At 43.1% G+C, this 23,889-nt stretch overlaps 1 protein-coding gene and 1 long non-coding RNA gene across 8 annotated transcripts in view; one reads left to right on the forward strand and one right to left on the reverse strand.

Annotated features, from left to right (window-relative positions):
• Positions 1 to 20,839, reverse strand: part of prkar2aa (protein kinase, cAMP-dependent, regulatory, type II, alpha A) — a 32,986-nt gene extending 12,147 nt beyond the window's left edge. Inside the window, exons 1-2 of one of the 7 annotated variants that reach the window (XM_040192721.2) lie at positions 20,420 to 20,839; positions 18,735 to 19,027 (exon numbers count right to left, since the gene is read on the reverse strand). In XM_040192721.2, the coding sequence (XP_040048655.1) occupies positions 18,735 to 18,990 (256 nt within the window). In that variant the 5' untranslated portion in view covers positions 18,991 to 19,027; positions 20,420 to 20,839. Of the gene's footprint in view, positions 1 to 18,734; positions 19,028 to 19,864 lie in introns of all 7 variants that reach the window. The other 6 variants (XM_040192718.2, XM_040192717.2, XM_078093335.1 and 3 more) reach the window with 6 other exon arrangements.
• Positions 19,304 to 22,756, forward strand: LOC120829004 (uncharacterized). The gene is made up of 2 exons (XR_005713618.2): positions 19,304 to 19,828; positions 21,265 to 22,756. It is a non-coding gene; the product is annotated as an uncharacterized LOC120829004 (long non-coding RNA).
• Positions 22,757 to 23,889: the final 1,133 nt, after the last annotated feature.

The following is a 23,889-nucleotide window of genomic DNA, read 5'->3' on the forward strand; positions in this document are numbered from 1 at the left end:
TGGCTGAGATAAAAATTGACCAAAAATCAGTGAATAAAATACACTAGCCTCATGTTCTCTGCTGGTGCAGTGAGGTGGAGCCAAAACTACTTGAGTAAGCATATTTTACACCACCCTCAGTGGTCTTGCTTAAAGTAACCCAACGGTAACGGCAATATGAATGCACCGCAATAGCAAAGCTGTTACTACTGCAGAAATTACAGAAACACATCTGCTTTTATTTGTAATGACCGATATACGTCTTTGAATGACAACTGTACTGAGGCTAGGGACGCACAGTCAATCAAATATAAACAGCAATCACGATTTCGGGTGGACGACTGCTATGTAGACCCTTAAATCATCATCGCCGATACTTCCCAAACTAACAGGCAGCTACCACGGTGGCAATGGAGACGTTTGGTTTTATTTGCAGGAATGGAGCAGCACGTGGAATTAAAAGGTGATTTCATTTTGGGTTTTGTTTTGCTTCTAGGAGATGCTCTAAGTAAGGAAGGACCAGTCTTATTTCAAAGATTTGTACATCAGCCGGGCTGAAGCACAAAAAAAGCAGTGAGTTGCCCATTAAAATCTGAATGTAAAATAAAAACATTGTCCCAAAAATAAATTCAAAATTGGGATAACTAATCATGATCGAAATATTGAACTAACCAATCATTTTGGCCATCATCTTCCAGCCCTAAATGAGTCACTTCCCAGATAGCAATCAAATCAGCTATTTTTGTACAGCTCTCCTCATGTGTCATCTGGCACTCTGTACTCATGCCAGCCAAGCTGTGAGGGGCCACAATATTAAACACCAGACGATTGTGTCTGTTACATGACAATATATTTACATGTTTTCATGGTAAATTAGGTAAATAAGACTCAGCTAAAACCTCTGCCACCAAATCACAGCTGTGGAGAATATGCAGCGAACATATAGGGAAGGGAAGAAGAGCCAGGACAGTTTCAACCACCAAAAAACAAAAACAAATAATGACTACGGATGTGACTAAAATGTCAGTGATTTGACCCTAAAAATATATCCATTAATATTCTTTAACATCAGTGAGGGATCTGATCATTATTCATCAGCAATCTATTCCCTGGTGCTTATTCTTCTCCATGACTCCCATTTCAACTTCTCTCTCTCCATCGGTCAATGTACAGCAAACATTTTCACGTGAACAGTGATCTTTTTGACACCATTTATCATTCATGTTTCTGCTTCTCCTCCTTGTTCGTTGCATTCTTGGTAGGGAGGAAAGGTGACGGGTGAAGCCATATGTTTTGATGGATGTGCTATAAAAGCAAACAGTGTAGTTCGTTCACAGTAAGAGAGGATGTGTAATTCAGGACAGGGGGGGAATTGGGGCCTGTGCCTGCCCCGGGGTTGAGGTACCGACCGTGAACTGCAAGGGGACCTTTGTTGCATGTCACCCCCCCGCCGCCCCGCACCCTGTTGCTCGCAGTCTCTCAAAGAAAATGGAGGCTGGAGGGAAAGCAGCATGCAGTTTAGTGTGATTAACGCTCTAAAGCAGACAATTGATTTGTCACACATCACTGATATTATATAAAACTACATTCATTCCTTATACATGTTGGAAAAAATGGTTAGCAATAACTAGAGTGTACACAATGTGTGATAAGTCAAATGAGGCTGTACTTTGAGGTTTCCACAGGGGCGCTTAGGATTTCTGAGAATGAAATTTCATTTCAGTTTTTTTTATCTCTTCACACGCATGTTGTGTGGTGAGTGTAAAATAGTGCTGTCATAGGTCTTCCTAATAATCTTTATATTGTTTGGTACACAACATAAAGTGAAAGTATACAGTGGTTGTGGGGCTACTCTTATTTTGACTCCATTTTGACCTATAATTTTAAACAACATACAACTTGTGAATCACCTGAACACAGTAGCCGAATGTTTGTGTCTAAATAAATGAAAGTCAAGAACAATAGATAAATTAAAAGCGTTTTCCTCGTGTGAATATTTTTGAGGCCATTTTAATAGACTAGAAATAGACTAGCTTGATCAGCCGGGTTCAGTCCAAACGTTAAAACCCATTTGGAAATCAGTCACACCAGATTCAGTCGTCTCTCAAGAGCAGGGGGACATAAATCATTCGATGTGGGGGCTGCGTAAGTCTGAGTGTGCGACGTGTTAACTCTCCCTTCGGTCGTGGTGGCTGGGGGAGGGGGAGGGGATGGTGGTAGTGATGGTGGCTGTATTGAGTGTATGCCTGAAGTTGCCTTGGAAACCTAACACAAAGATCTCATCGCCATAACAACGCTACCCCCTTCGCCCACCCGCCCTCCTCGGCTGCCATCAGGCCCCTTCGCCTCTACCCAGCTTCCAACAAGTGTCTGATCACCCCCCCCCCCCCCCCCCCTCATGTTCCCCCACCCACTCACTGCCATAACAGCATTAACAGATGGAGAGAAAAGAGAGATGGGTGGGTGGGGACAGAGGGGAGGACAAGAGGGACAAACAGAGGGGACGACTCAAAAAGACAGACCAGAAGGGTTGAGAGGGGACAGAAAGACAGCCAGAGATTTGTTATGTGTAAAGCAGGTAACCGATCGGGGCAACAGGAGGACTGTAGCATGAGCTCCTGTAACTGCTCATACTGAGGAAACAAAATGCAGACAAGCAAACAGAGATAAAATCATTGATGAGAGAAAGCGAGAGAAGGAAATCGAGCATCCTCCCACCCCCCTGCGGGAACAAGTGAATTAGAAGAAGAAAAAAAGAAAAGGAACAATTCATCCGTCCCTTTCTGGTGTTTTCCATTGATTTCTTCTGAAGCCTTTCTCACTGTCTCACGGCTTGTCAATACATCAGCCAGTTAGCTCGAGGGCGGCGGGATCAAAAGGCGGGATGTGGCCACTCGGCCTCAGACACTTTCAACATCTTAAACGTGGCCACTTTTGCTGTGGAAAATGGCTACATAGTGGTTGGACAGGCAAGATGGATGAGACGGAAGGAAACACATTTAGGAAACACATGAGGATTAAATGAACCCCAAGTTAAAGTGCGGAAGCTGCGGCTGGCTCTCGAGAGGGGGAGTTTAGAGGAAATCGGGCTCTATAAAAGGTTTGGAAATGCCCGCTATTTGTTCGTCCACTTGCACTGAAAATAGTCGTGTAAATGCAGTTTGCTGGCTACTCAATTCTTAACTTTCATTACACACCAGCATGGATGATCTTCGGGGAACAAAGATGAAGACATCATAAAACACAAGCCTGTGAGCAGCGGAGGCACAGTGACATTTCTGTCACATAAATGGCCAATTTGTGTCCATTTTGAACATCACAAGACAACTGACGTGTTAATATAATTTTTTCACTCTATTCTTAGACAGTGAGGCACGGTGGCAACTTGTATCTATAGAGAAATGGAAAAGGTTTGTGCACGGTCATTAAGCACAATCGTCAAACGGTTTGCAGCTATTCCTAATTTTATACCTGTGAAAATTGTCTATAAAAATGTTGCCCTTTAGAATATTCTTCAAAAGGACTTAAACTTTAAAATCACTGTTTAAAATGAATTAATTTGATATTAATGAATGGAATTCAGACCCTGGGAGGCTTTGGCCTGCTGCTGTGAAGCGTTTAATTTACTGACTCAACATTTTCTTTATTTCGGCTTGTTATCTGCAACATTTGAACAACTAAATAACTACCAAAGGTCCTCGGTTTCTCCATCTATGCACCTTTCTCTCCCCATTTCCTCAGTATCTCTCTTCCTCAGCAACGACCCTCGCCATCTGTTCCTCCAGTTGTACCCTCCCACCCTCGTCACTCCTCCTCTCTCGGCCAGATTGATAAAGCAGGGTCGTATAAGGAGCAGGGCGCTTCCCTCACGTGTCGCCTCTCCTACACAGCTAGAAGCTTCAGGCGCCACCGTTTAACTTCTGCCTGCACACGGCACAGAAGAAGGGGAGAGATGGAAAAAAGTGGGCAAGGGCCCGAGATCAAACAACGTCCACCTCCTTAAAGCGAAAGCCCGGACGGCCATTGGTTAATAGTGACATTGAATGGGGCAATGAATTTGATGAATGAACTGTTTTTCATGCCTAAAATGAGGGAGAATGACACTGTTGTCCCAGCAAACACAAACCCCGTCCTGGCTGTGCAGATCTGCTGCTGCTGCGATTGTAGTGTCACACAGAGGACACGGAAAAACTACAAGACAATAGACGCTGTTGGAATAGAAAAGTAAGTCTATCCAATTAGAGGCATTAACATGGTTTCATTTCATGACGCAGATCAGTCCCCAACAACCAGCAAACAAATCTAGTCATTAATAGTTTTATTGATGTATAATAAGCTGCCAGACATGGAGCCCTTTGCACCAATGAAACGCTGACGACTCAAATTTTGAGAAGAAATGTCAATATTAAACACAAGCATTGATGTATTTCATCACATTACAGTCATGTAATATATTTTATAGCTTGAAAATCAAGCCCAAGAATGCAGTTACTTTTTAACTTTCATGAACTGAAAATACACTGTAAAGGTTGCGTTTACAACTGAAACGTGGATAATCCCAGATTGGTCAACACAGTGGTAGAAACCTGTCAATCACAGGGTAGCCACGCCTTAAAGTAAACCCTGCACTTCATTCTAATGGGACTAACACTGCATTTTATTCACTTTTCAGACACGGACGTTTGCACCTGAGCTTTACATATTAAATAGTTCTTTGATGCCGTATGGACGCTAGAGAGAACCACCTTATGAATTGCCAGCGAACAGATCAATACCTGAGCTTCTCCCAGTTTGGAGCAAATGTTAATCATCAGGATCTGTTATCAATACATCCTTCATGTTTGCAAAATAAATAAAAATAAAATTGTTTTCCTTCTGCCTCGTTTCATCTCTTCTGCCCAAGCAGAAAGGTAGAAACATGAATCGGGGCCTGCGTCCGCTCCGACGCACGGAGGAAATATGCAGTGTGGCTCTATATGTCTGTGCATGCTGAAGTGCTGACCTAAGCAGCACCAACCTCAGGCTGCACGCCTTTCACTTCAACATCCCGCTCATGTAATCACATAATATCCGCACTACATTGGGTCTATACATTCGCACACAATTAAACATCTGTGTCGCTAACTTGCAGCATTTGTAGAGACGTGAAATAAGCAACAGACGCCAAAACACGCAATGCATATACACACGTACAACTTTTGAAAAGGCACACAAAATAACACTGCAGTATCCAGAATTGCTTTCTGTGAAAGCAGACGTCTGCCCAAAACAGACTTCACATGTGGGCGTGGGCAATATCGACAAAATCTAACAACCATTACATTGTTAAACTGACATATTTCACTGAATAATACATATTTTGGAATGACAATTTAGGTTTGTCAGCCCACGACAGGTGAATTAATTTAGCAGAAACCACCAAAAGAGCACCGCTAAAAGCTGCTGTTGGAGACTCAACATAAAAACATTTTTAATTCACGCGCAGCAGACAGTGGATAAGAAACCTGGAGAACGTCTGTGTCATTCTGGTTATAACATGCAATGCAGCAATCAGTGGTGCTGACGTAGCACGTCTGCTGGCTGTTGTGCGTCATACCAGTCAAATAATAAGTGTCAAACAGCATGTCAATTATTGCCTCCTGTAAATTGGAGCCTTACCAAAGAGATTGCGCACACACTCCAGATCCTGGATATTAAAACTGTATTACAGACAACACCGATAGGATCAGGTTTTGCGTTGTAATTCATTATAATCGTGGGACGTTGATGTGGGTCATTGGCTGTTTCTTACCCGTTGCTGTTTTTTCCCCTCGTGGACGAGTGAGCTGGGGAAACTAAACAACGCATCGCTGGAGTAGATTGTTATGAAACCATCACACGGTGAAGTGTGTGGCGGTTGAATATTGGTCACAGTGAGCTTGTGACATTTTTTACAACCATTTTGAATCGTAAAACGAGTATATTGTGACCAGCTTTGCATCAGCTGTTCTTAGCCCACTTTAATGAATGTCTCATTAGCTAAATACAGGAGGCGTTTTTTTTTTTTTTTAAAGAGGAATGCAAAACAACAAGACTCCCTTAAATCCTTACTCAGGCGGCTCTGATATTTGAACGACAATGTGTCAGGAGAACCGACGCAAAAATGAAGAATTCCCGTGAAAAGCAGGGAGTAATGACGAATGCATTAGTGACAGGGGTAGAGCGGCGTTGGACTGCACAACGCATGAAACCTCTGAATCAATGAGCCGTGCGTCTTAGGGCAGAACTTAGTGGACGGCATGGCGGTGAGGCTTCATGACACAGCAGATATTTCCCAACTACAATCCTATTGCCCAAGAGAAACGGCGTTCACGCCTTCGCTCGTGAACAGCGGCCAATCATAATTATAGCCAACATGAAAAAGAACAAAACAACCAACACAAGCAGAAAGGACATCTGGTTAGTCATTAGCAACTGTTGTGTTTTACAGCCTACAGGATGAAAACTAGTAGAGCCAAAGATACATATGTAATTGGATTATAGCTCACACTCCCTCTCCTGTGATATCAATGAAATGAGCAGGAGTGAAGATCTCTCACTACCTCGCTGTGACACACATCTGTGGCTGAACCTGTAAGCAGAAGACAAGCATGATAGATATGGAGCATAAACATGAGAAAAGACATATGAGTGAAATAGGAAAGCTCTTTGGGCCAATCTACAGTTTCAGCTCTGTGATTTATGATTGTGATAAATTGTTTGAATGTTGAATTTATTACACAGAAGTAGAAATCAAAAGGGAGATATGAGGTGAGAAGATATCAGCAACACAGGACATCTGCACTTCACATTATCTCTAGAAAAACACACTAACACCGAGGTTTCCTCAGTGACAGATGTGGGTCCATTACATTACTTAAATTATAGCTCGTCTTTCTGACCAAAACGTCAACTCATTCACATCGTTCATCTAACCATTTACATCTTTCTGCTCTCCGCTTGAGCTTGTCTCAATCGGTGTCTTTATCTATAGCAAGAAAGCTGTTCCCCCCCCTCGTCATTTCTCGCAGCCTACACCCTCTTCCTGTCATCAAGCTTCAACAAATATTCTCACGCTCTGCACTGCTTCCCACCATGCCATTCCCGTCTCCATCTTTACCTTTCCCATTATCTAACTGTGTCCCTTTCCCTCCCACAAAATGTCACCCTCTCTCTCGCCCCCCTCTGTCCCCTCTGAATCTCTCCCTCTCTTTCCTCTCCCCTTCTGTAGCACTCTTAGGTCCTTAAAAGGCAGTAGGCCTGTCCTGCTTGTAGCAGCACTGGTATTAACCCTTTCCCAGCATCAACCAGTTTGCTCAACTTAACCCCTTTAAGCCTGTTTGGGCCAGAATTCTTCAATGTGCATCATTCACGAGGGCCATGGTTACACTTGTGCTTACACTGTACATTCCTCGGTCAAAGCAGGGGGTGTAAAACACTTTCTAAACCCATGTTGAAGCAGCAATATCAGGGAATGTTTGCTTCAGCAGCTTAACTCTTACAGCAGAGGGCAAACACACAAAAGCCAAACTACGTAGATGTAAGAACATATAGAGGGATGCATGGGAGAAGCTTAAGTTCAAACCACAGAGTTTCAGTTAGAAGTTACTAAAGTAGTAAATCTGAAAACACTTAAAACCTCTTTTTCTGTGGTAAGGGTGAAAGTGTATTGGCGGTGTAGAAAGTACACCGGTAACAATTTGCCGAATCGGACGGTATGAAATTGGCAATGCAGTCTATAGCTGCTCAGATCTCACTGCTGGAAAGATGCAGTCTATAGCTGCTCAGATCTCACTGCTGGAAAGATGCAGTCTATAGCTGCTCAGATCTCACTGCTGGAAAGATGCAGTCTATAGCTGCTCAGATCTCACTGCTGGAAAGATGCAGTCTTGAAGAGTAGGGCAGAAACTTCAACGATCCAACGAGTCACAAGCGGAGGCTTTGCAGGTTGCGGCCGATGGTCTTCGATGTGGCAACTTTGTTTTGGTGGGTAAGATAACAACAGTGAGCTGAAAGCAGCATTGGAATGTTAATTGGGTTTTTTATTCTCAGTGGAATCTGCGCCGCTTGCAATTCATGCAAACAACAGAGTCCCTTTTTATATTAAAAGAGGACAGCCAAGCAGCTTAAATATTGTAAGTGTTGTTAATCTTAAGAATCTAGTAAGATGACCGTCGGTCTGTCAGCCCCATGACTATCCAGTGTAGTCAAACTCTTATCAGCTGTCAGTAGTCCCTTTACCCAAAATTATCATTATCAAAGACAACTGACATGGCTGTGATTAGTATTTACAGCGGTCAAGCTAGCAATTTTAGCTTTAGCAATCAAGGTTGTGCCGTTAAGCAGAGGCCTTTTCAAAGTGTCAGAGCGCTTTGTAATAACGTGCTTACGTAGTATCTGTGGAAATCCCCCTCATGGTGTTAATATAATATGCATCAGGTTATTATAGACCACGACCAGTAGCAGTGAAAGAAGCAGAAGGGATTATTTTACAAATAGCTCAAGGAGGATTCTGTTTGATTACTGGACATGAAGATAAGATCCAAGAAAGTCTAAACAGCTTTCAATGTCAGCCTAGTTCGCTAGCGGATACTTACCCCGTTAATTCCTGAGCTGCCCGTTTCACTTTGCTACAGGACATGCCGCTCTGAGTAAATGCAGTAAGGTCACAGTTATTTTAAACAACTGCAGGTCTTGTCTGAAGCTATTGGGGGAATACAGAACGTTATCTTATTCTGATAAAACGTGCTTTTGACAAAATTCCGCAGCAATGTGAGCTGGAGATGTTGAAAAAAATGTATTTGTTTCAATACAATGTGAATAACGTGAAAATAAAAGAGCGTGTGGAAGAAAAAGAATCCTGAACATGCGTAATTATGATGGGTGGGACCAATCTAATGGACTGATTGATTTATAAGTAGATTTCCGAGTCTCAGGGGGGGAAACGGTACAAAGTTTCTTTCCCTCATTGTGCCCCCCGCGCCTCCTCCCACCTCTCCCCAAAAGAAATTCTTGGAAGCAACAGATTGTGAGGAGAAAAAGCAGACGCTTGTCTTCACTCTTTATTGCTTCCATCAAAGCTGTGCAGTGTTACGTGAACTTGCAGCAAAGTGGAAGAATATGCAGTACAACTTAATTTCTGAATATGAAGCTATGAACTGAGATCTTAAACCTGTGAGGCATTACTGTATATAGCATGCATCCTCAGTGGTGTTCCCTTCAGTTTTGTTTACAAAGTCCACTGTGTTATCAGTAACAGTATGATTATGAACTAGCAGAGCTTGCGGAACGACGCCGGCCCTCAGCAGGATGCAACATGACAGAATGTGGGGAAAAGGAATCCTTTTCTCTGAACCTATCCGGCACTGTGATCCCAGCTGCTGCAGGTTTCTGCAACATTTGCCGTCTCAGACAAATAAGTCAGTCTCCAACCACAGGAGCTTCTTTCATTTAAAGATATCACCGCTCTTGCCATTAGAAGAACCCGCAGCAGATGGGTGTGTAATTTGTTTGGGGTCGTGACACAGTGACAGAGAGGAGACCCTGTAGGCGTCACATGCACAGTATTATCCCGGTGCCTGGAATGGGGCGATCCCGGTGTGTGGTAAAGGAAAGCTGAGAGACATTAATAATTGTATCTACTCAGGCAACATCTGGTCTTAAGTGTCAAGTCTCGACACAACGATCAAAGCGAAACGTCTTATGCCGTCATCATATGCCAAGATGATGCTCAGCTCATTGATTCATTTTGGTTCCCAGGCTAAAATAATATTTTTCAAATGCACGGGCTGGAAACTAAATGGCATAAACCTCCAAGCAAAGAAACACATCTGTGCTGCAAAAGTCCTGTTTGGAGGTTAAACAGCAAACTGCAGAACAGCATTAGCAGCCTCCCCACAGGTAGGAGAGCAAAATGCTCTCATCAAACCACTGTGGTGGAACATAAACAGAGCCGAGCTGGTCTCCAAATACGTGACCATTTACAGCCACAAAGGAACTCCAAACCTCCACATTCACAAGCTGATGTTTAAAGTTGGGTCATTAAACGCAATAGCATTTCACTTGGACCTTATGGACACCATTCGCTGTGCCATGGGAGACAGAATGTACACTTGCACGTTTACTTTAAATGGGACACTTTCTGCAACCATAACAGGAGGTGTGTATGCAGTGTGTGCGTTTGTGTTAATGAGGTTTCAAGTAATTGTAAGAGTTAGTAAAAGAGGAAAGGCGGTTTATACCAGATGCCCTAACCAACCATATGTATATATTTTTTTATTTGCCTTTTTTTGGGGAACGATGTATTTTGAAATGTGTTTTTTTTTAATTATGTGCGCTTGTCGCTCTTGACATTTGCCATGTGACACCAAGCGTTCACAGCCCACTACTTGCTGCACACAGCAGAGGTGGCGAGTGCACGACTACAACCCCCCCGTCGGTTGGTCCGCGACGACTACTACTACGACGACGACCCCCCCCATCGGCCAGTTACCTCGTCCGTGAGGCAGAGAAAGGTTATGTACAACCTGAACCGCGCAGACACACACAGAGCGCTCGCTGTTTACAATTCCGTCCCTCTCAATGAAAAGCTAATCCCTCACTGACAGAGGGTGAACAGTGCAGCTGCCCTTTAGGAAAATAAATAAAAGGGTTACACAAACACACTCATAAGAAATGCAATACTAAGACAGTAATATGAAAACCTGTCATATCAAGGATACGCAAATGTACCGATAAAGATTATTAAAGCGGGATGGGCTGTGAACTACTAGCAACCTCCCAAGTGAATGACGATGAAGCGAGGCCACTGTTTATCACCGTCACTTAGGGCAGCAAATGGCTGACAGCTGTTGTAAGGCCAGTGGTTTCTATGGTGACCATGGCAAGGCAGTTAAGGACCGAGTTGAAGATAAACCCACAATCAATGCACTATTGACAGCGGCCCCAATAGAATATACCTATAAAGCATCTTCACTAGCTTGTTAATAGTGAAATACCTTCCCAGCTATGTCCCATTCGAGATCAACATTATAAAATAAAAAGATAAAAAAAGTTTGTCTTTGCCCTCACCTAAGAGGTTCAATAATTCTGTATATTCGAAACATATGTTAAAAACTCCAATATTGTGGGGATAAAAAGAAGTTATTTGGGTGGGAATGCAGAATCTGTGAATGTAAGTTCTACACAACCTCCCATATGAACTATGAACCTTCTGTATTAAAATATGCAACAAAGGAAAAATTGAAACAATGGTGCAGAATTAAATCTATCCTCTTTTTGTCAGCGTTGACAAATCAGGTCTGAGGGATGATGGGAATGGACCGCCGGGCTTGTCTGAGTTTGGGCAGAAAACCAACAATCATCTCTTTTCCATTACTCGCACAAGCCAGAGGCGGGGAAACTGTCCGCCTGTGACTTATTACTCTGATCAGGTGAGATCAAACCAACATGAATAGGCATTGGTCCAACACTACATCACGTGACAAATTTCGCACACAAAAACATCCTCTAAGTGAATGCATATTTTGTCACCTTCGTGCATTCTCTCGTTCCATCGTAACCGATCCTGACCCATCCTGACCCCCGGTATAATCTGTTTGCATAGCACTTACTACATGCAGGTTTGACACGTCTCCAACCCACCTATCCACCTGAGGCCCGTCTCACACCTCTCCGTCTGCGGAGCAGTTTTTCACTCTTTGAAGGAAACATGTGGATTACAAGGAAGGTTACAAATGATTCCAGAAATCAACAGCCCCTTCACGGATAACAAGACAAGGATTTATTGGAGTACTGCCGACCAACATCTAGACAAAATCCTGCGTGCCAAGGTGTCTGAAAGGGTAGAACCCCCCAAGTCAAAGATTAAATACTATCCAAATGCAGTTAATGTTGTCTCTCACCCACCAGTTACGGTCTCATTCAATCCCTTTCTCATTCATCGTTTCCTTCTTTCTTTACACTTCGCCCCATCGTTAATCCTCTCTTTCTTCCACCGTGCCAAAGACGGTTCTGCTAAACGGGTATTACTTAGAACCCCTCCTCTCTCTCAAAGGCCTCTTGTCTAATGACATTGGGTCAGTGCGTTGAGAATGAGACGTACAGAGCAAAGGGGACGGGAGGTCAGAGAGAGAGAGAGAGAGTGGCTTGGTGAGCTCAGAGGAAACCGGACGAGAGATCTGATGAACAACGACAGACTGACAGAAACGCTCTGAAAGAAAGACAGAAAGATGTGCGCTTCAATGCTCTGGAAGGGGAGGAATCTAAACGTGTCTCAAGGCTGTATAAAAACAAAAAAGACTAAGCTAACAAGGAAGATTCAAGAGTGTGACACAGAAAGACAGGAACAAAATGCTGACGTTGGCTTTTGTCGTTCCACCTATACAACAGACCTCACAATGGATGACAAACTGAACGTGTTACTGTGACCTGTTTTCACAAGCTATTCTTGTGCAAGTGCAGGGTAGGAAATGATAAAAAAAATGGAATGCCAGGTAACCGGCTAGTCTTAGCACCTCAGTCAATTCTCTTATCTCACATTGCTAGCCTATGAAATGCTGAAGACAAGAACTGTGGGTGGTAACTATCTACAAATCGCCACAATGTTGGCTAACCAACCATTGTTTATTTTAAAAGATAGTCACGCGATGGCACGGTCTGATGTTTAAATCACTACCTAGATCAACATTTCTTTCAATGGACCAACTATTTCTTCTTCTAAATACATCCATTTGTAAGAAGCTTATAATTTTCCATTGTTTCTATTCATGTTCATACTTATCACAGGCACAGCCTGATGAATGAGGCCAAGATCTCAGTTCCCATGTTTTTACTGAGGCTGGTGAAAGCATCTTTGACGAGAGCTATGAAGTGGAAAGGACCGAACAATGGGAGATATGCCGAATGATGAGTTTGTGCTGGAGGACATCCTTGGCATACATTGTAAAACAGTTAAATTGTCGGATGTGTGACAAAGCGGTGTGAAACCGCCACCACAGAATCACAGTTCTCAATATATTCTTACTTGGGCCAAAGTATTGTCCATCATTGCGGCTTGACAACACAAAGACCACTGTAATGACTTGGATTGAATGACGATGGTTCTCAAACGGGATTGCGTAAGGTGGTAGAAAGCATCCGTTAAGATTCTTAACTCTCTTCAGAATCCCGGTTGGTCCTCAGAGCCAAACGATTCCCATGTCCTCATCCTGTAATTTGACCACTCAACCCGGCTTGTCCTCCTCCTTGGTCATATTTTGTATCGTGTCTTTTTTCCATTTTGTTTGCTTTACATCTCTCTCCCCAACTTTGTTCCCATCCCGAGGCCTTCGCTCTTCTTCCTGTCTGTACTCCCACATGTCTCCTGGGAGAAACATCAATACATGGGCCTACAGCCAGTATCTGTCCTGTAACAGTACCAAGGATGTTGTCAGCCCAAGGATGTTTTTTCGAAACAATATCATTGTGAAATCAATGATTGTTTTCTTACACGGATATCTTCTATACTGTACGTATGTTAGTTCATGTAGTAAACACATGAAAAAAATACTGCCATAATTGCAAAACAGTATTCCCTTTTAAGTTCTACTTAGTAATAATCTCCTAATAGGCAATTTGAAAATACCTGGATCTTACACAGAGACCCCGAGTTGGTTAATTCACAATACCAACATAAAGGAGAATGTGTGACAAATCCGTATCCGTATAAATCTAAATAAATTGGAGTAGGTTAACAAATAAACATAGCAACTGGAGGAACTGATTTAGGGCCGTGATCGGACAACAACCTTGAGGGACGCTCTGTGTTGGAACAAGAGGGCCTTGTGAACCAAAAATAGGGGCAGCGGCGGAGGATGTACCTCCACTGGCTGAAGGCCTGCCAACCCATTTCCTCATTTCTCTACAGTGCCACTAAAGATAACTGGAGGGCAGAGAATGAGGAAGTGCCGAAGTACAATCAGTAAATGCAGGCAAGCCAGAACGTATGACAGCCTGCTGTGTCACTGCACCATCGGCCTTTTCTCCGTTGTCATTATGGGGTTTTGTCCTTTGATGGTTGTTCTTGTCCAATACAAAACTGTTTTCATGTTTTTCCTTTCTACTGGTTTAGTCTCTCTGTTCACTTGTAAAAGGAAAAACACTTATTGCTTTTACGTTCCTGTGTTTATGACCTGTCCGCTACAAAAATGTCCAAGTGGATGCAGACACGTCTCTTTACATGGAGACTAGATAAGGTGCCGTCACAATATCACAAGATCACGTGAGAAAGGCTCCTCCTAAAGAGGCATGTGTATATGCTGCAATGGTATCAGTTATATCAGAACAGGAGGGAATTTCTTCAAGACTCTTTCATCTCGCCTTCAGTAAGAGTGTGATTGACAGATGGTTCATCCAATCTCCTGCCAAGTCCTTCTTTGAAAACGCCCGCCCTTTTCCAACCAGCTTCCAACGATGACTTCTCGGATTGTTCTGTGTAACAATGCATCTGGCGGCTCAGGAAAGACTTTCAATGCCTAACTTGAATGACTTGAAGGGCAGCCTATGAAACCTGTACATCCTGTACACACAAATAAGATATAAATGTACAAATATACAAGACAAAAAGCCCAAGACATGAAAAGACAAAGCACACAAACGCACAGACAGATACAGTTTTACGGTCAGAAAGCCAGACTGAGTAGCATGAGCCGTCTGGGGGCTTTTCCACTTACGCTGTCAGCCAGCCAGTGGGGCGGCTCTATGTAGAGATGCTCGGCTGCATTAGATTTGCCAGCTGGCTTAAAGCACACCGGACACACACGACTGCCTGCTAATCGGGTCACCTGTTGCACAGCACTGAACTGACACCAGCCATACACACACGCATATACAGATTGACATAGCTACACATTTGCTCGCACTTCCTTTTAATAGGCCTTTTTCACAGCAACCATTTTGACATGTGGTTGCACATTAAAACAGATTTAGTTGATGAAACGGGTAATGGTCCCATTCCATTTAGTATCCCAGCAATTACAGTGAGCCAGCATGCACAATGCCAACATCTGCATCTGTAAATGTGGATCATCAATGACCATCAATTAGTATCTGAGGATCAACAACCCCCAAACATGGCAATTTGAGAAAAGAGAAAAAAAAAAAAAAAACAAAGGTCAGAGATGTGCGTGACCACACCTCGACAAACCTTAGCAACAGCCAAACTTGCAAGAAAAGATATTTGTGTGCTTGACACACAAACTTCACCCGACACACACATTTTGTGGTGCGGTCGTCACAGACGCAAAGACAGACTGGATTCAATTTTAGCTTAGGTCACACTTAGTTCAACGTACTTGAAAGAATGTGAAAGCGACTGATGACAGACAGACACACATACCAAAAGAATGCTACTCATAGAATTCAAGGCAATGGAAATGTATACTGTATTTCAGATCATTTGAGGCTTTCACACATTAAAACTTCTCCAGGTCTTGCAGACATCCATGATTGCCGCATATTACAGGTAAAGCTAAAATAATCGGTAAAAACGGCACTGTGCAGGATGAATCAGCACTACGGCTAAAGTCTAGGTGATATTTCATCCAGCTACAAAGCAGGGTTATACTTTGTTGAGATGGCATTAGTTGATTTTTTTTAAAGATTCAGCCTCTCGCTATCTGAATGACTGCATTATCCCTGCAAAACACATTCAAATAATTTCTAATATCATCCCTGAAACTCATACGTTTCTCTATGCATCTTTTAATAAAAAGCCCCACTTATTTCAATCACGGACGGCATCCATTGATCCCCTTCCGTTTATCTCGGTGAACATGCACTGCCAGACAAACTAGACAAGCAGACTCAAAAGCAAATAAGAACATGCACGTGTACGGAAGACGTCCTTGTGGTACACCTTTTGTATTTTGCATAAAGCCTGTGCCTACTTTCATCTACAACTGTCTTTTTTAACTTAATTAAAATGGAAAGAACTGACATTTCACCTGGATACACCGGGTGAGTAAGCATTTGATCCAGAACGCTACTCTAATTCTCCAAACTCAAAATTCACATAAAAGTAAAGCTCTGAATTAAAGATTTATTATAAATCAGACAACCTCCTGTTTGTTTGTTTTTACTGAAAATCAGCTTAATAAAAATATGGTTACTTGAAAATCCTTAGCCAAACATCACAAGATATGGCAGAGGTACAACAGTTTATATCCACAACAATATCCCCTCTTGTTAAGCAGTTTAGTCCTGTGCAGTGATCCTTTTGTGGATTAAGGCAGCAGGAATTTAAAAAGCATGTCAAATAGGAAGTTGTGTTTTAGGAGTATATTGTGCCATACATGAAAATACATAACCAGCTATTCTAACTAAAGAATCATCTTAACGGAAAGTTGAAGAAAAAAAAAAAGAGAAAAGAATAAAGCACAAGTCTCAAAGTGAGAAAATAATTTTTCAAACCTCCCAGAGAGAGTGAGGCCCTGAGGAATGTGCTCAATATTGGCACTTGACTTCTGACACAACATTGTGAATGTAATACTTCTATATACAGTACATAATGTCCAAGTTGACATAAACTAAGCCCTTGGTCGCCAGAACACTCCATACATCTGTACATTTCTGATATGCACACCTTTTGTAGTCTAACATTAGTGGTCCTACTACTGTCAATATATTGACGATATTGTCGGTGGTGTGATCAGTGCTGCAAGGGTTGTAATCAGTACGTTCAGATTGGATGTTTGTGACCTTCAGATATAACAAAGATTTGGGGTGTCTTCTTTTTTCACGAGACTGTTTTGGAGCATGTGCTGTTGAACTACAGAAGCACCAGTATAGTTCATATCCATGAGAAATAACAGTAGTCATGCAGGAGCACAAGCTGTCTTTCATTATACAGGCCTGTGTTGTTCCAATCAGAAATAAAATGTCCCCTGGAGCCAGTGTAGACAAGCTCGGCTACATAATCAACTGTCATGGATGACCCTGAGCACCGAGGCAAAGGCTTCTCTGTGGAGCACAACCATGTCAGCGCCCTGATCATTTAGATCACTTTAGGAGGACGTGTGGAGAAAACTCAAGTGATCGCTAATCAAAGTGTTCTGTGAAAAATTGCTTTATGGCGTCACCAGGCTGGAATTTGAACGGGTGTGATATAGAGCCACAACACATCTGTTTGCCTACACATTCACCCACACGTGCACATTTAATCAGCAGCACACACTGACATAACATGCACGCACACTCACACCCTGCTCCCTGTGCTGAGGTCACAGCTGTTAGATAGCGGAGTAAACCGCACAAGTGCGAACATAGAAACAGAAAACTGTAATCCCCCTTTTAGTTTGTACCAATGTACAGAGTTGGCATAAGATAAAGATGGTAAACTTATAAATGCAACTGACTCAGACCAGAACTAAAGTTTAGACTTATAAGTCATTGAAAATAAGTATTCCTTTTTTAACTTCACACAGTACCTGGATGATACTAAAGCACTGGTGGAGTGTATCTGCTAACGGTGATGATGACAGGAGGGGAACCATACGAGCCATAACAACACTTTGGTAGCATTTCGAATTCAACACGCATAATTCATAGTGAATGAAGGTGCTCATCTGGTCAAATAGAGTCTGCACAAACCTAATGTTGATGCATGTGTGCAGATGGACATTTGTCACGGTGCGCCCCGTACGCAGAGCGGGCACACCAACGGCTAGCTGGCTGTTTTGTTCCACGGTAGAGTTTAGTTGGTGATATGTGTATCATAAGCAAGAATACCATAGTTGATCTTTGTTTGGAAGGGAGGTTGTGCAAAGATCCACCCGAACCGATACAAGTTGGCAGCTGTTCACAGAGTGCCGGAGGTATGTCGGAGGCTTAAACCGTTCATAATTTGTGGAAGATACACCTACGATAATTGATCGGAACAATGCATTACAACGGATAAACTCATTGAGAAAACAGAACCCCCATTCACAAGGTAACAGCCCGTGGCGTCACAGTACACTGACGTGATCTAGGCCACGCTGCTCTCAGCAGCACAGAGGAGAGCTGAGCTATGGAGCAGCTTACATCTTCTGCCAGTCTGACAAACACAGGGGAGTGATGGAAACGAGACATGGCATCACTCCTGCTGAAGGTAAAATACTGCGATAGATAAAGCTGCAAAGCACAGCGTATACAGTTCATGAACTCTTAAATGTGTGTGTTGAAGCTATGGGCATCTACTTGAGTTAATTCCAGCTCTACTTCGATTGTTAAGTTTTAGGCTGCATGTTGGCCTATTTCTCTTAAGGCCAACATGCAGCTGCAAAGTGGTAAACACTGTTGACCAACAGTCAGTACAAATTGAGAAAAAGAAATCCCTTTGTGTAATAAGCCATTATAATGCAAGTTGCCAATACTTTCACTCTACTAAAAGGTACTATTTCATGTCCTAACAGCCAGGTGGATAATGAGAATGGAGGAGACCTAAATTAGATGAGTGGCAGATGAGGGCTCTTGCTGAACTCTGCTCAGTGAGATTGTCTGGGTTCAAGTATAAGCATAAGTATGGCAGGCCGCGCGCTGCAAGAAATATGCCTCTTAAAAAGGTGAGTAGAGGTAGATTCTGACAAGGCCTGAAGCCTCAGCTTCACTTTATCACTTTCGCTATCCAATCCCCATTCTTTCCGTCTATGGTATCAGACTCATGCAGACAAAGCTCAATGGAACAGGATGACAAGCATAACAACAAAACATCCACTTACGCTCAAAGTCAGAATCGTCGTCGTCGTCATCATCGTCGTCGTCTCCGTTGGACTCAGTCTGCATGGGCTCCCCATCAAACATCACCCCTTTCGCCGTCTTGCCACCAGCAGTGTCCCCATCCTGGCTTCTGGTGTCCCGCAAACGGCTGAAGTACTGTACCGCAAAATCCACCAGGTCTGACGGTCTTTGTCGCAGCACCTCCACAGTGTAGCCCTGCAGCAGTTCTGTCAACCCCACCGGTATCTCAATACTCATGGCTGCGTGTGGCGCGGTGGTGGCGTTTGCAGTCTATCTACGGAAGAAGAGAAAATCGGGGAGGAATTAGTTTGGGTTCAGAGTCATACTTGTGTTGAGGTGCTGGGCTGTGACGTCATTAAGGATTTGCCTCGCGAACAAACGGCGGTCTTTGACTTTGGTGCACGAGCACTGTGGGGCCTGTGGATGTAAAGTAGATAATGACAGTTCTGCGTGGCAGGTGGAATGCAAATGGCACAGCCTGGGTTACCGAAGAAGAGCAAAAAACAAAACATCAAGTGTGACAACCTAACAGATACCGAACCACCAGTACGGGCGGTGGAGGGACGTGCATGAAGCGTTGCTGTGACATTGCCACTAAGGGGCCACTTTATCGAGGGTTGAGGCAAAGAACACACAGTTCCCACTGCTGCACCAGATAGATAGGAGCCCAAGCACTCGGCACAAGTGGAGCAGATAACCAGCGGCATTAACTGAACGCGAACGTTACTGGAACCGACGTGAAAACTCGGGCTTGGTAGCCGCCTGGAACCAGCTAGCTAAAAAAGCTGATTAGCTTAATGTTCCTGACAGCTCGCTGTTCCGTCCACGGATCCACTCAACCGACCGACTCGTCGTGCGGATATTGACTCGAAGCAACGTGGAAGAGCTGCGTGAATTCAGTCTCGCCTTCAACCCACGGAGCATTAGCGGACCCCGCTAGCTAGGCTGCCACCTTCAAGGGAGCCTTAACCGTTAGCTTACGCTACAGTACGGCGCACCGGCTGTAGGAGCTAAGCCACGGATAAGAAGCCGGCCCGGTAACCGCTGCCATGCGACCGAACCGATAAGCCGCTCGGTGAGCCAACACAACGTTATCAACTGTGTCACTTACGCGAGATTCAGTCTCCCCCGGCTAAACCAGCCAGTCCCCTCCTTCTTGCCGTCTTCCTTGTTTTCTCTTATTTCGTCTCTTCTTTTTAGCCAGTCTCTTTGCCAGTGCAGCGCACGTATCCCTCCACAGAAGACACTCGCCCCACGGTAAAGCCAGCAATGTTAAGTGGACGTCGCCTAGCTAACGTTTTGACGGCTAACGTAGATTAGCTAGCCGGCCAACGGCTCGGCGATGCTGGCTAAGTTCGAGAAGAGAAAGCGCCCGACTCCGACCGCTGCAGCCTCTTGCGACGTCCACGCACTTGGTGAGGGTGGGACTTGATGTGGCGGCAGGGATCCGAGCTGGCTAGCTGGCAGGCTAACGGACCGGGGCTGCTAACCACTTTGTTAGCAACCGCCTGTTTTCCTCGGGAAACGGCACTAATGACACCACTCACTTCGAGTAACAAGTCAGCTGCTGCAGACAGGTGACAAATCCTGAGCTCGGCGTTTAACTGCGTAGCGCCCCGCCGCTGTTGAGTACAGCCCTAAGTGACGACGAAAACAATATTCAAACCTTATTCCACCGGCGTGTTCGGCTTTTTAACACAAAAGAAGCCTGCAAAAAAAAAAATGAACTAAACACACGTTTCCTCCCTCCCGGTGAGGCACTCCTCAGCTCCTCAGCGCACGAATGAATCGCTGCCTCGAGCGAGCGTGTGGAGGCGTGGTTTGTGAGTGAGCCGAACGCGGTTGACATTGATTGACAGAAAGCAAGGCCAATGAGAACAGATGGTCAGAGTACCTCGGCCAATCGCATATAATCATCTGGCCATAGGCGGGATTAAGGGAAGAAGTATATTTTTACACTCAAAAATGTACCACACCCACAAAATGCTTGACATTTCAGTAAAGAATTCTCTAAACATTGGATTATAGAAAATAAAAAACCTTCCAGACAACAGGTCTGAATATGTACAGGCTTTGAGATGATGTGTTTTACTTTGCAATGTATTGCCCTTTGTGAATGACATTTATGAGGGTTACCTTCACCCACTATTTCAACCCAAATCTTGTTTTTAAGTAAGAGTAGCTTTTTTGAAATGTCTAAAACCTGACCGATTCTGTCCCTGTTCCCTTCCTTGCCTTCACCCTGCAGTAATTCATTTGACTAACCTGCCATCCGTCATAATAAGACTCTTTGTACGTCTGTTTGGATAAGACAGCCATTTGCGCTTACCCTTTGTATGCACATGTCAAATCTTGTAATCTCTCTTAATTGCATTTCATCTGAGTAAATTTATCAATCCGTTTTTTTGTGTACACACGGCATCACTGCATTAGCAGTTATTATTCTTGTTTACCCTTCCATCTTCCTGCTCTTACTTATGTGTTTGGCCTCCCATCATTTTTCCCCTGCAGAACAAAGACAGTCGAAGTGGAGCAGAATCACTGAGGGTAGATCTGCTGGTGCCTATTCTGAGAGGTTTCCTGAGCACCACAGCAGTCCATGTAGCATCTCCTCTTTTACATTTCCATTCCTTAGCTGTCATAGAGGTAAAGCCGTTGCCATGGCCACTGCAAGCCTGGATTTAATTCCTCGAACCAGTTCCTGATTGGCTTAGGGCTCTGTTTTCAACCAACGGAGGAGACTCAGATCTCCAGGCTCCCTCTGCTGGGAGAATAAACGCAGGAAGTAATTAATTCTTAAAACATGTATTGTTTTAAGATGTTTTCAGAGCGTTTGCAACCATTTCCACAGTGTGCTTTATTTGCATAAAACAGATAAAAATCCTCGAAAACGTTATCAAATCATCGATATGAAATTCCCACAGGGAGGATTTATTACACTGCTGAAACCAATTAGCTTGTGAACCTCACTGTTTATTTTCATGCGGTTGCTGTATGTAAATAATACTAATGCCTGTGTATTGGGTCATTTTTTTCTTGTGTGGAATTTCCCATTATACCCGCAGGAACATGTGGCAGTCCAAGCTATACTGACAGTTACAGATGAATATTCACACGCACGGCCGGGCCTTGGTTTTCCTAGAAGTGCAATCCTAAGGGAGTTGCTGCTAATGTTCCAGCAAACTCCAAAAATGGCTCACGTAGGGCAGCAGCTACATTCTCAGAAAGGTGTGTGTGTGTGTGTGTGAGGGGGGTTGAAAGGCCAGAGGAAAAGCCAGGGTGACTGGGACGGATTGAAAGAAAATAGGTTGTCTGTGTGTGAATGTTCGTCTACTCTGCCTGTTTTGGCATGCATCCTCTCCAAACATCACCACTGCTGACATACGGCCAGTTTTCACTTAAGTCGTTATCAAGGGCTGTCATGAGAATGTTGTAGGGGGAGGAGAATGAAAGAGAGATTTCCCAAAGGGGGTAGTGAGTAGGCTACTGGGCCAATTGATCGCTGGTGAACCAAGGTGTAGGATTAATGTATAATTCTTGGAGATAAAAAGGTTTTGACTGTTTCAACTGAGAATCTGTGATGGAGGAAAACACCAGAAAAGATGCAGTAGAGCATGTGCTTGAATTAAAGTGTGTTATCAAAATGAGGTCGAATGTAGTGAGGTTATCTTACATTTTGAAAGTCCTGCCCTGAGATTGAAAAGTCAAAGTTCCCATAACAAACTATGAAATAGAAATCAATCTCCAGCCAAAGCCTTGGCTTATTCAACATTGTTTGCAGTGCACAAATTTGGATCTCAAACTCTACATTCATACAACTGATGCTGTCTGCAATGAGTTATGTGATACAATACCACCACCTGATGGCTGATGTGTGCTTTTGATTTCAACCGCCAGCGCTATTTGAATCTTTGTAATATTGATGTTGTATCATTCTTGGGCTTTCATACGAAACACCACAGAAACCAGTTTATCAAATAAACATAGCTGTCATTTCCAATTCAATTTGATCTATGCATCATCATCCTGTTATTGTATATTAGCTTTTTGAGCTTGTTCTTAATTTTGTGTTATTTATTTGAAAAAGACACTTACACGTTTGCAACACCAATAAAAAAACTCAATGAAATAACATCAGGGTCAAAAAGTCGTTGGATTCATCACCATTGTTCAATAATGGTGATGAATCCAATGAAAAATCTTATTAGAACGAGGACAACAATGATCATTGTCCTCGTTGTGATTGGATGTTGTATAGGTTTGTGTGTGTACCTTCCCATGGAGATAGGGGAGTAGCAGCATAAAAAAGCACAAGAATCTTCATCTACCAAAATATACAGTTGACTGTTGGTTTTTCAAATAGTGTCAACCAGTATTGAGTACGCTTTTAAAACAAGCAACGAATTAATGTCCAAGACTGGAAAATGATGTGATGCTCCCCATGAATATGATAGATGTGAAATTGATTTCATATTTTATGTCAACGTATGATCATATTTATATTTGATTTATATTCTTTTCCATAACATAATAACAAAAATAATTTTTAGTGAAATCCGTGCTGTGTGTCTTGATGGGATTATGAACACTGTTTATCCTGACAACAATTCACACTATTTTGTCCTATTTTTGAAATGTTATCTTCGTTTTCTATTACAGCCTTTGCACAAATAATTCAAATATAGATCTTTAACAGTACCGGTAACTATGGCCAGAGGGATTTGTTCATGACTATCACGACACCAGAACCGTGCAGCAAATACAAGTTAACAACTTGTGTTATCATGTAATAGGGAGAACTTCCTGTCCTCAATTGGAAATCAATGGGATAAAACATTTTCAAAATGGTACACAGTCATCAATGTAGCGTCCTAAAGGACAGCAAAAGGCTCATCAATAATGTAAAGTGTTGTGGTTGGATGTCTTTTGTCTGAGTCAAAGAACAGTTTAAAAGGGTTATTTAAGAGCGGATATGACAACCAGAAACCAGAGTAACCTCGACTTAACGCAGCTCTGTACCGTTTATCTGTATCAATACACAAAATCATGGCGTGCACTCAGATACACAATCGTCATCGCAATAAAAGGCACAAAAGAACACTAAACCACTATTCAAAAATAGACGTACAATATGAA

Source organism: Gasterosteus aculeatus, chromosome 2, assembly GCF_964276395.1.
Source record: "Gasterosteus aculeatus chromosome 2, fGasAcu3.hap1.1, whole genome shotgun sequence".
In the NCBI taxonomy this organism is placed as follows: domain Eukaryota; kingdom Metazoa; phylum Chordata; class Actinopteri; order Perciformes; family Gasterosteidae; genus Gasterosteus; species Gasterosteus aculeatus.